The 13,184-nt window shown below is 41.3% G+C and overlaps 1 protein-coding gene across 1 annotated transcript in view; it reads right to left on the bottom strand.

The window, feature by feature from the left end:
- The window catches only part of FAM168B (family with sequence similarity 168, member B), a 40,668-nt gene that overhangs the window by 18,605 nt on the left and 8,879 nt on the right, over window positions 1-13,184 (bottom strand). Inside the window, exons 2-3 of the mRNA XM_010838115.1 lie at window positions 11,830-11,910; window positions 3,803-3,886 (exon numbers count right to left, since the gene is read on the bottom strand). Of these exons, the coding sequence (XP_010836417.1) occupies window positions 3,803-3,886; window positions 11,830-11,899 (154 nt within the window). The 5' untranslated portion in view covers window positions 11,900-11,910. The remainder of the gene's footprint in view (window positions 1-3,802; window positions 3,887-11,829; window positions 11,911-13,184) is intronic.

Raw genomic sequence — 13,184 nt, 5'->3', positions numbered from 1 at the left:
ATGTAATATCTAAATCTTACCTCTTACAAAGAGCTTACTACAAAAAACTGAATGTTTTCTTGATGATCAATGCAAATATGATGTTAGTTACAGATACTGCTGGCTGTAAATGGGAGTAGAAAAGAATCCTGAATGTGTGCCTGAATGTGCCTTGGGAGTATGATTGCATGCTTACTGCTAGAATCCTCAAATAACATAGCTGAGGAGATATAATGATTCATTAAATAAATGCCAAAAATGAAACATCTTTCCCAGGAGTGACACAGTCAGGATTTGCGCCACATCTTGTTAACACAACAGCCTGAACGCTTTCCAATATTGTTCTGATTCCAAAAACGGACATTCCTCTCCGGATGCACATGTATTCAGCTTACTGTGCTTGTTCATGAGAATGCAATTAATATCACCCTCATCTCCAGATTCTGAGTAATGGAATCTTTCAGCAAAAGACACGACATCTCATTCTCTAAACCCTCCCTGTGTCACACTTCTAAGAACTAAGACATAAACAGTGTTGGGGCTGCAAAAGTGCTTTAAAGGCCACATACATATACACACTCCATATACTACACATCAGCTTTGTCTGAAAATCTGGTGGTGAGAGAACCAGAAGACTGAGAAAGCAGCAGAAATGGAGAAAAAATTTCGTTTTTTTACAGTGACAAATTTTTACTTAATCAACAGATAAGAAAAAAGGCCCACTAAAAAAGGAAATTTAAAAATTCAAGTTATAAAAATACTGAGAGGATCTCAGAAAAAGAAGGGATACAGGTGTAGCCCAGACTCCAGTCAGGTGGCTAAAAGCACTCAACAGGACACTGGTGGGGCTTTCAAAGTACCATTTATTTTTTTTGCAAATTTTACACACATCTTTATTCCCAGCATCTCCTAACAATCTGAAGATCTGGCAATGCTGGGCCAGCAGTGTGGCAGTTGACAACCATCCAGCACTCAGCAGGGGACACCCATTCAAACCAGGCAGGTCCTCTTGGCAGCCACCATGCCCATCACGCCCACTACTCCCCCCTGCAGGCCCCACTTCTGGGTTAGAGGAACAGCTTGAGAGCAGTCTTGGAAAGAAAGGACCCAGTTCTCTACAAGAAGGAAGAGGAATGGCAGCTGTTCTACAGGTTGGCAAGAGGAGAAAGCTATCAGACAGCAGTACCCGCCCTGTACACACCAAACCTTCTCCTCAGGGGAGCACTTCATACCTGCAGGCCAAGCAAAGCAGTCTGACCAGCTGCAAATAAACCTGAGGCTCTTTTTGTAAAAGAGTAAGAAAAAGTGGAAGCTTTTAGTACATTTTTACATTAACTTGTACCACAGAGAAAATGAGTACAAGTGAGCTACACTGGAGAATTCTAGAACAATGACATTTTCTGGAGGTCTCCAGCATGATCACATATAGTAGAAAAACTAGTACTTATGCAAAACATAACTTCAATTCATTCCTACCACCATATAGAAAAATTAGCCTAAAATGGATCATATATCTAAAAGTAAAATCTAAAACTGTAAAACTTCTAGAAGAAAACTGTTGTGATGTTGGGTTAGGCAAAGATGTCTTAGAAATGATACCAAAATCATGATCCATAAAAGAACAAAATGATAAACTGAACTTCGTTAAATTTTAAACCTCCTGCTCTTTTAAAGATGATGTTGAGACTGAAAAGAGCCACTGACTATGAAAAAATATTCGCAAATCATGTATCTGATAAAGAACTCTCAAATCCAATAAGAAAACAAACTTAAAAACAGACAGGCAGAAAAAGATGTACACAGTTAACCAAAGTCAAATGGCAAACAGGCACATGAAACAAGGTTTGATAGTATTAGTCATTAGATAAGTTCAAGTTAAAACTACATTAACGTATCACTACATATTCACTAGCACGTCTAAAATTAAAAAGAATGACTACCAGGTATTGGCAAAGACATAAAGGCATTTGAACTCTCCTCCACTGCTGGTGGCAGCATACAATGTCACAACCCCTTTGGAAGATAGTTTGGCAGTTTCTTATAAAGTTAAATGTATACCTACCTGCCCGAAGTATTTATTAAGAGAAATGAAAGTTTATGTTCATATAAAGAATGTACACAAATATTCATAGCAGTTTCATTTGTGACAGCCCCAAACTGCAAACAAGCCAAATGTTCATCAACTGGTGAATGAATAATCAATTAGTGGTATTTCTGTACAATGGAACAACAATAAGAAATGAACTACTGATATAAACTACAACATGGATGTCAAAAATTGTGCTGAATGAAAGCCAGCACCCTCCAAAATACATTTTATATGATTCACTTATACAAAATTTTAGATTAACTACAAGTGATCTGCAGTATCACTTGATATCACAGAGGAGCTATTTCCCGGAGCCTAGACAAGGTCACGAAGGAGCAGGAGGAAACTTCTGGGGATGAGCAGTGAGTGAACACACGAAACTGAAAGGATGCCACGCGCTGCATCGAGCGCCCTGCAAATGCATGTAGTTACTGAGAGGCAGTCACACCTGCAGACAGCTGTGCTTACACAGTTAAGCCAGATAAGATGGCTTACAAAAGGAGATGGTAGTACCACTCAGCGGTTAAAGAATCCAGTGAGTAGTAACAGGGAAAAACACTGCTTCATCCCAGGGAAGGGATGTTCCCTTACAGATCCCAAAAGACGGCATGAAGTAGCAGGTATTCTAGTCCAGGTGTAAGAGAAAGAGTGCGAATAAAAGCCATGCAAAAACAAAAGAAAAATATTGTTTTGGAAAGAACAGGTCAATGTGGCAAAGACCTAGGAATTTTAAGTTGGAGACTAGGCTTCTCTGTGTCTTAAGAGTCATGGGAAATCGACCTGCAAACATTACTCTGGTATAAAGCCAAGGAACACAAAGTCAAGGAGAGAAACCTTGGAAGCAAGAAGACCAAGCCAAGAAGGTCTTTCTTTGGGTGTGAGCTACAAGGCAAACAAAGGCAGTAAGGATGGGATTGGAATGGGACACATGGGCAGAAGGAAGGAAGAATTTTATGATTATCCAACCAAGAACTCAGGACAAGGACACTGCTGCTGTCTCCTCTTCTGTCAAGTTAACTACGCGAGGCTACGGGTTCCAAGGGACAAAGGCGCACCCCAGCAGACTCAGGAGGCTGAGCCTTTGGGTCGGAGTGTAGGCCACCACAGTTGCAGCAGCATCACAAAGTCCATTCTGGGTGAATAAAGCCTGGAATGAGCCAACACCAAAATGAAGGCTCACAGAGGAAAGTCCCGTTTAAGAAAAACTGTCTTTACAAGGTCCAGACTCAAACAAATTCCACTTTCACCTGTACCACTGATTTCTAAAATCTGAAAATATTCTTATGGACCTTACACAGAAAATAAGACTTTCTTTTAAAACCATAATCAAAGTGCTAAAGTACTAGAGAGAGATCAGTTATCTCTAGAAATGTTAGCAACATGGAAATTCTACCCATTAAAATGGCAGGATGATCTTTAGTTTCTAGTAATCAACACTATTTCATAAATACATACAAAGTCTGGCACAAACAGTTACTCGTACCAAGCTATGACTGGAATGAAGTTCTGTGTTGTGGAAGGATATCTGAAATGCAATATACAAAGCTTTAAATGCAAAAAGAATTAACTTTTTATTCTACTTATCAAGAAGCCTAATCCTATGAACCAAGAAATCAATACAAACCCCAAATTCCAATTCTATAACCACTCTTCTTGAAATTCATCCCCATTACATTCTCCCACAGTCACATTAACAAAACACTTTTGCCACCCAGCACATGTGGGCTTGCATACCTGCTTGGAAGGTAGGATTCGCTCCAGGGTACATGTTGGGGGAGTAGGCAGGAGCTGCTGCTGCATAGCCCATTGGGAAACCAGCTGGAGAAAAATAAAGAACAGTGTGATTTTAAAACCAGGGCTCCCAAAGACCTGACTGTCCTCACCTTCTTCACCACAACTCCCAGACTGAGCTCGGGAGCCCAAAAGCACGTGGGTACTCAGCAGGCTGCCTCTAGTCGTCTCCTCTCCTCAGAGTTGTGATGGGTCACGATCATAAACATGTCATTTAAACCTATGAGTAAATGCTTACAACTTTCTATAACTGAAAACATTTGACAGAAATGGAATTAAATGAAGAAGGAAAAACAAAAACCCAAAATGAAGTCAGAAAACTCACAATATTTCTGGCAGCTTTACTCTAGAGTTTATTCACATAATTCATTACTTAGCAAGATTAATAAGAGCGCTAAGAGCTTCATGCACTAAAGAGGCTCTAACCATATACATACACATGGAACTAGGAAAAATCCAACCTCACAATCCATTTGCAAGCAACCTGACTTTTATTAACACAAATGAGGGATCCTTAATATGACTAAATTATAACCACTTATCAATCATGTGAACACAAAAGAAATTTTAGTCAAAACCAGAGGGGCCTCAGTTATCTGCTCTAGGGCCCTCATAGTTCAGCTGGACCCAGTTACGAGTCACTGGGGCACTACAGGGCACAGAGCCAAGGTCTGCTAGACTTCACTAGCGACACAACTAGCTGTGAGGAGCTATAATCCCTCCAGGAAATTCTAATTTGCAGGGCTCCAGTCAACAAGGCAGAGAACCACTGTCCCTTCCTGTTCCTGCCCACGGTGCTGGCCACAGAACTGTCCTCCTGAAAATGCCCCTTGGCAAGCACCGTAAACTATCTCCAACATCTACTCTACCTCCCTTATGGCACACAGGGGCTGGAAAGCTAAATACTGCGCTCCTCTCTTGCAAGAAATTGGAAGTGATCTCAAATCCTAATCACTTCATGAAAACAAAACCTTCAGAATAGCAAAAAATACCATTAGCTGAGTAAAAAAGACAGCTTTTCACAAGAAACATACTTGCAAATTATTTAGACAATGGGCAAATACACTTAATATGTAAATAATTTTTAAAGTTAAAAGAAAAATAGAAAAAAACAACCAACAGAAGACATGAACAGAGAGAACTGCCAACCACATTGCTAACTTCACACTGGAGAAAATCCAAAAGGAGACAACACACTCTGCTGGCAAGGCTGTGGGGTAACAACAGACTCACACACTTCTGGTAGGAATACAAAGCAGTAGGATTTTTTCCTAGTACCTTTAAAATTACATTTGCATTAGAAGATGTAGTATATATACTATGAAATATTACTCAGCCACTAAAAGAATGAAATAATGCCATTTGCAGCAACATAGACGGACCCAGAAGTCATCATACTAAGTGAAGCAAGACAAAGACAAGTAACATGGGGTATTTGTTTTATGTGGAATCTTAAAAAAAAATGATATAAATGAACTTATTTACAGAACAGAAACAGACTCACAGACTTCGAGAAGAACGTATGGTAAACAAGAGTAAAGTTGGTGCTATATTTAAAACTGATAACCAACAAGAACCTACTATATAGCACAGGGAACTCAGCTCAATATTCTGTCATAACCTAAATGGGAAAAGAATTTGAAAAAGGATACAGGTACATGTATAACTGAATCACTCTGCTGTAGACCTGAAACTAACACAACAATGCTAATCAACTATACTCCAATATAAAAGTTAAAAAAATTTTTTTTAGAATAACAGGAAAAAAAATTACATCTGCATGCACTCGCTCCCCTGGCCATTTCACCTCAAGGAATCCACCCTGAAGAAAATTTCCTCAAACACAATCCACTACAGTATTACTGGAATAGCAAAATCCTTCAAACAAAATCCTTCATATCCATCCAAAGAACTGGTTGAATTAAACTATGAAAACCCCACAAGTTGCAGGCTTATGCAGCAGTATTACATAAAACACAAAGAACAAGGCAAACCTTTGTGAGCTGACAGGGAACAATGATTAAGTTGACAAAGCAAAGCGAACACCAGCACCTGCACCTCTATTCCAGAAGCCTACTCAGCCTCAAGGAGGAAGGAGGCTGACAGCGTTCAGCAGCAGCACACTCTCGGCCACTTCTGCCTGCTGAGACCTCCCCTGCCGAAGCTACCGCAGGGCTCCTCACCGAGCCAGCTGACACTGCACACAGGCACCACGGTCCTGAGGCCCCCCTCCCCAGTGCTGCTTCCACCCACCAGATCCTTCACAAGTGTCATCCACCACAGTGATGTCTGCACTCCTAATTCCATCTCAGTGTACAACACCCTTTATGTAACAAAGGAGAAATTAGAATATATGGACACAGTTGGCCTGGGGGCATGATATGACTGAATGTCAAAGTGCCCTCCAAAATTTATTTTTTGAAACTCTAAAAAAAAAAAAAAAAAAAAACTCTAATCCCCAGTGTGGTGGTATTTGGGGAAACTCAATTGTAGTCATTTTACAACATATACATACATTAAATCATCACATACACTTTAAAAAAAGTGCTGTACAAACTAAATACATACAATTTTTTTTCTTATCAATCATACCTCAAATGGGGAGGGAAGACATCAACTGGACCACCTATACTTTTTAATACACCATGTATTACATTCCATGAAAAAAATACTAGAAATAGTAAGGCATAGGACCATATATGAGTGAAAAAGAAAAAAAAAGATAAACTGATAACAGACCACAGATCCAGAGACTGCAACGTGGTCTTTAAAATAACTCTGTATTTCTTACTCTGAAAAGTAGACCTCAGGTTCGCTTTAAGCTGCTGCAGCTGTTTAGGAGACTTGTGCACAGTGTCTAAGTCTTTGGTCCCTCATCTTGCCCCTGCCCTCCACCAGCCAGGCTTGCTCCACTAGTAACCTACAAGTCCAGGGGGAATCTGGGAGCAGGAGCTGCAGAGGACCTGGAGCTGCATGCAGCAACCCTCCTCCTGAAGTTGAGGGGGGTGCCCTGTGCAAGGTCCCAGGGCTGCACCCACAGTGCTGAGACTCAGTCTCCTAACCTTACAGTAGTAGCAGTAGCGTTACTCGCTCAGTCATGTCCAACTCTTCGTGGCACAGACTGTAGCCCGCCAGGCTTCTCTGCCCATGGGATTCTCCAGGCAAGAATACTGGAGTGGATTGCCATTCCCTTCTCCAGAGGATCTTTCCAACCCAGGAATCCAACCCAGCTGGTCTCCTGCACTGCAAGCAGATTCTTTACCATCTGGGCTACAGGGAAGACTATCTACCTTACAGTAGGTTTCAGTAATATTTAACTGAATCTCAGGCTCTAGGGATTAAAACTGGTCCATAGGCTCATGGAACCCTTGATTCAGCCAAGTCCCTCTGTGGTCCTTCCTCTCTTAGATAAAGTACCAGGGAGGAGGAGTCTGAGATGGGACTGGAGGGACCCCTGAAGCGCTGGCCTCAGCTGACTAAGGAGGTTGGGACCCACACTGTCACAGATGCCAGAGGCCTCTTAGGGCAGAGTCCAGGGGGACAGTCAGGAGGTGGTCTCTGTCTCATCAAATGAATATTGATCACCAAAGGGGTAGGGAGCAGGCTGATCCTGCTCCCTAAAAAGATGTGCTCCTTCTTCCCCTTGGTGCGTGAGCTTTAAGGCTCCAGTCACCCACACCCAGCTCTTTCCAGGTCCGACACACCTCTGGCAGTCTTGCAAGTCTGGCTTCCACTTGCAGAACTCCCAAGGCTCCAGGGAGAATCTAGGCTGCAGAGATGGTACCTGGAGGTTCAAGTCTAAAAAAGTGCTGCCCCCTTCAGTGCGGAAGTGGAGGGGAAAAGGGTGAATGTAGTAATGGGGTAGGGAAGACAGGGGTGAGTGCCCTAGGAGCCTTTGAGAAAGAAACCCCAATCCCCTCCAACTATCCATTGATGCCATAGGTTTTCAGAGCCTTTTGAGAAGAGATGCCTCTTTCCTTACCTCTGTGTTGAAAACTATACAAACCCAACTTTTCATCCTCTTGCTGCTTTGCCAGAATTTTTTTTTTAATGTTGTTCTTGGCTTACTTGGTTTTCAGTTCCCTAAATAGCAGTTTTGAGCTGTCCAAGCTATTTAAAAGTGTTCTCCTTAAATTGAGACTAAACCCTACTCTTTTGGAAAAACTACCTTCACTTCAGAGGAGATATTCTTTTATTCCCATTCCTCCCTTCCCTGATGGTCCGGCGGCTAAGACTGCACTCCCCATTCAGGGGGCCCAGGTTCTATCCCTGGTGAGGGAACTAGATCCCACATGCTGCAACTAAGACCTGACATAACCTAAATAAATTTTTTAAAAAATCAAGCCAGTCAAACAGCTCTGTGAGCACTAAGCAGAATAAACACAAAACATAGTCACGTCTTGTTATTCCACAGGAGAAACATAGATATGTTAAAAGCAGCAAGCAGGGAGCAGGGAAATACTAATTTCAAAGAAACAAAAACGACAAAAACCAGAGGACAACACAACTACCTTTAAAGTGCTGAGAGAAAATAACTGCCAACCTAAAACTGTACACTCAGTGTGGCAGGCAAAAAAAAAAGGAACTCCTAAGAAGAAATATCATCAAATCCCTGGAACCTATAAATGTTACCTTATTTGGGAAAAGGTTCTTTGTCGACATAAGTTAAGGATCTCAAGATACTCATCATAGATGACAGGTGGTGGGGGCCTAAACCCAAGTGTCCACACTGTGAAACATAGATGAAGGAAATGATGTAACCATGAAAACAGAAGCCGGGATGATGTGTCCACAAAGCAATCTACGTCTAGGAACGCTGAAAGCTCCAGAAATTTCAAGAAGCAAGAAAGGATTCTCCCCTCCAGCTTCCACAGGGTGTGAGGCCCTGCCATGCCTGGATTTTGGCTTCTGGCTCCCACAACTGTGAGAGAATCAATTTCTATGGTTTTTAAGCCACCATCCTTGTAGCAATTTGTCACAGCAGTCACAGAAAACCAGTACACTCATCAAAAATAGGCTCAAAAATGAAAGCAAAATAAAAACATTTTCACAGAGAAAATTCACTGCTAGCAGACATGCAGTAAGAGTGGGGGAGGCGGGGTAACTAAAGGGATTTATCCCAGTAAAAGGAAAATGATCCCAAACAAAAAACACATAGATACAGAAAGCAATGAAAATAATGTGTGAGTTAATGTTGACTGCACAAAATAAAAACAGTAATGGCTTAAGGCATGGTCAGTTCAGTCGCTCAGTCGTGTCCAACTCTGATACACAAAAGAAGAGAGGGGGCAAAATGTGTTGTAATTGTTAGAGTCATCACTAAATAGTAATTTTTTCAAAAATTAACAGAAAGAAAAATTTAATGTAAAATATTTGGTTAATCCAAAAGAAGAAAAAGAAAGTGAACAAAACAGATACAGGAGCTATGAATTAGAAAACAATAGTAAGATGGTGTATACGAACCCAATTATTGTCATCCCTCAGTATCCCAGGTTCCAGGACATGATACCCCAAATCCACAGGTATGAATGACTGTATGTCAGCTCTCATGTAACTACAATTAGAAGACGTTCCTTTTTACCCATTAAGTGTAAATTTTAGAAAATTATGGACAAGCTTCTCCATCTGCTTGTATTAAAGTATAGAATGGTAAGCATAAAATGGTATAAAGGTACTAAAGTTATCCTAGCCTTAAAATCCTGTAGGCACATTATTTCGCTGTTTAACTCCAATTTCCATTCAAAATACCTAGAATGGTTACAAGTTTCTACACTGAACTTTTGCTGATCAGAGAGTTTTATCAAAGTCAAGGAGACCAAAATACTAAAAGCAAGGCAAGAGATAGGTATAACTACTAAGTCACTTCAGTCGTGTCCGACTCTGTGCGACCCCATAGACGGCAGCCCACCAGGCTCCCCCGTCCCTGGAATTCTCCAGTCAAGAACACTGGAGTGGGTTGCCATTTCCTTCTCCAATGCGTGAAAGTGAAAAGTGAAAGGAAGTCGCTCAGTCGTGTCTGACTCTTCGAGACCCCATGGACTGCAGCCCACCAGGCTCCTCCATCCATGGGATTCTCCAGGCAAGAGTACTGGAGTGGGTTGCCATTGCCTTCTCCAAGGTATAAAGAAATGAATAAAATAAAGATCAATTAAAAATTTTAAAGACTTAAAGTTTTAGAAATTTCCTTTTAAAGACCAAAAACAAAAAACCCTAAAAAGTACACAGACCTGGTATATGACAGGCAACCAATATTTCGTTACATAGTCTATCAGGTAATGCTAACACCATCAAGTTTAACCTATTTCCTGATTTCAGAGCTACACAGGATTCTCTTCAGTAGACTACCTGGAACTCTGCTTAAACTAGTGCAAATACATTAAAGACAGGAGGTCTCACCACTAAATTATTTTTTACCAATTCTAGAAAATCCTGTCACTATTTTCCTTCTAGTCTCTCTACTTAGTCCTTCTGGAGCTTTTAATTCTCCTCAGAACTTCTCATCCTAACACCTCTATTTCGTAACCAGTCTACTTCCCCCTTCTTTCTGCTGCACACTGGTCCCTCCTTTAGCAGTGTTTTGCCTGTGGTTTAACTGGAATTCTGTTCAAATGCTTTTTTTTTTTCCATTTATGTTCCAGTTGGTTCTTTTTGCTATGATTCTTTCTTTTGCATCTTCAATTATTATCAGCACGCTTGTTTGATGTGGTGTCTACCTGATGTTTTATTCCTGCTATCTATCACGACTGGTGACTCAGACACGATGAACAAAGCACGGTGTTTTACAATGACTCTGACTTACCAGGCAGAACTCTGGGCCACCCACACGACCTAGACTGGGAACGCTTGCCTTCACACAGTTCTGCGTTCGTTGCTGTCAGGTGCTTCAGGGGTAATGCAGCCCAGAGACTACGTTTTTTGTTAGTTTCTCCATTTATGGACCCCTTGGAAGGACAAGTAATTCAAAGCAGAACCCAAAACATCCTTGAATGGTTACAAATTCTTAGAAAAGACTTCTTCCTTCCCAGAGCCCAAGCTGAAATGAACTTCTCTATGGAACCAGTATGGACTGATTTACTTACCTGTCTTATAGGAGTACCACCCTCCGGAGGAATCAGACTGACGAGGGGTTCCACTCCAAATCCCAGCCTTACAAGAGCAGAGACTTCATTTCGTCCCCAAAAGGGTTGCTAAAACCCACAAAGAACAAATGCCCCTAGGGCAGACACATCAACTCAATGGCCAAATACTCTGGTTTTTATGTCACCTTCATATTTAGCTGTAGAAATGGCTTTCTTGCAAAAGTTCAGTTAAACATTTTTGAAATGCTTCTTCAATTTTTCAGGGGTTTTGAGCAACAGGGTTTTAAGAGTATCTGTCCCACCATATTATCTAAACCCAAAATTGTAATGTTACAGACAACTATTCCTTTCAATTAGGGCAACCATTTGCTATTTTTGACCATCAACTCCTATTCTCACAAATTTCACTTCACCCTATTTCAGCCCATGTTTGACTAGCAGGCTTCATTAAGGTGGAGAATGTGGCTCAAGCATAAATTCATCAGTGGACTCCCCTTCCTGATCCAGGATGCTGGCATGAAGAGAACAAGAAGTCCCACGGGGCCTTCCTATAAAGCCAGATGAAGAGACTCACAGCCAAGGGAGGGGCTGAGCACCACACAACCACAACGGGAAGTGTGACCTGTGTCCCACACTGCGACAACACTGAGGAAGTGAAGCTGAGCACAGGAAGTAAAGAAACCAGACCTAGTCCCTACCCTTGGAACCACCAGATCAGGCTCCAACCAAAGCCAGCCCAAGCTCCTGATTTTTCAATTTCATGAGCTGACACATTTTCTTCCTTATCTAAGCCACTTGAGCTGGGTCTGTGCATCAAAAGCATTCTTAATGACATAGAAATGGACCATGTATTCAAAGTTTAATAATGGAAACAAAATTTTACATGCTTACCTGGATAACCAATTCCTTTGGCATTTGCATAGGGTACCCCAGAAGAACCCGGGCTATAAACAGGATTCATGATTTCAAGAACTAAAAAGGGAAAAAAAATGATTTAGCCAAGCATTTTTGTTCTCAGGTTTTTCTCCATCATCAGTCTCAAAAAAGCAGGTAGCAAGAGGCCTTTCTCTAATCTATTCTGAAATGTAGAAACAAGGCACTCCATGCTGCTGCTAACCAACAGAGCACAGAAAAGGAATGCCAAAGCCCTAACGGGTGCCCACCAGGACACTGTATGCTTTGCTTTATAACTCTCCTGAGTCCATCAGACGCTAAGGGAAAAAAGTGTTCTCCGTGCCCCTGTTTTTCAAAACAGTTAAAAAAAAAAAAAACTATAAATAATCTAAATGTCCTTATTACAGAGAACAGTCTTAACCAGATCTATCCAGAGCATGAAATACCATGCAGCTGCTTTTTTCTTATAAGTGATTAAAAACACAGGATGCTACAATGATAACTGGGGTAAAAGGGGAGGCAGTACAATACTGTAATGCAGTGTGATCCCAAATGTGCACCTACACACTGGGCATGCGCACCTCCAGCTCAGACAGAAAACTATCAGGGAGGAGAATAAAGCATGAACCGTGACTGCCTCTAGATGGAGCGGTTTAATGTTCTTTTTGCACCTTTCTCTATTTCTGAAACAACACATTAAATTATATACTTCCTAAAAATAAATAAAATATATGTGTATTTCCTAAAAAAGACAAATTAGCTACAGCAACTGTACTAACCAAATCAATGTTCTATAATTCACAATCTTCTTTGCCTGACAAGTTCAAGAATTTGCACAGCTACAACCATGGTTTTATCCCTTCCTCTGAATTTTATCACCCAATGCATTCTGAAAGTGTGAGCTTATTTAAGACTATTCAGTATTCCTTATCCAGTACGTCTATCACTGACTGACTTGGTAGTAAGGATTAAAGGGATCTTAAATTTAAAAATAAAAACAGCAATGGGGGAGGGGGCAACAGGCATATGGAAACTCTGCACTTTCTGCTCAATTTTGCTCTGACCCGAAAACTGCTCTAAAAAAATTAAGTCTATTTTAAAAGAAAAACAGGCAGTTCTCTGGTGACCTCGCCATTAGAATTCTGGGCTTTCACTGCCACGACCCAGGTTCAATCCCCGGCTGAGGAACTGATATTCCACTAGCTATGTTCAGTTCAGTTGCTCAGTCGTGTCTGACTCTTTGCGACCCCATCAATCGCAGCACGCCAGGCCTCCCTGTCCATCACCAACTCCCGGAGTTCACTCAAACTCACGTCCATTGAGTCAGTGATGCCATCCAGCCATCTCATCCT

The sequence above is a fragment of the Bison bison genome, unplaced genomic scaffold (genome assembly GCF_000754665.1).
Source record: "Bison bison bison isolate TAMUID 2011002044 unplaced genomic scaffold, Bison_UMD1.0 scf7180017864091, whole genome shotgun sequence".
Lineage (NCBI taxonomy): Eukaryota > Metazoa > Chordata > Mammalia > Artiodactyla > Bovidae > Bison > Bison bison.
The sequence above is the reverse complement of the archived record's forward strand: the minus strand, read 5'-3'. Positions and strand labels throughout refer to the sequence as shown.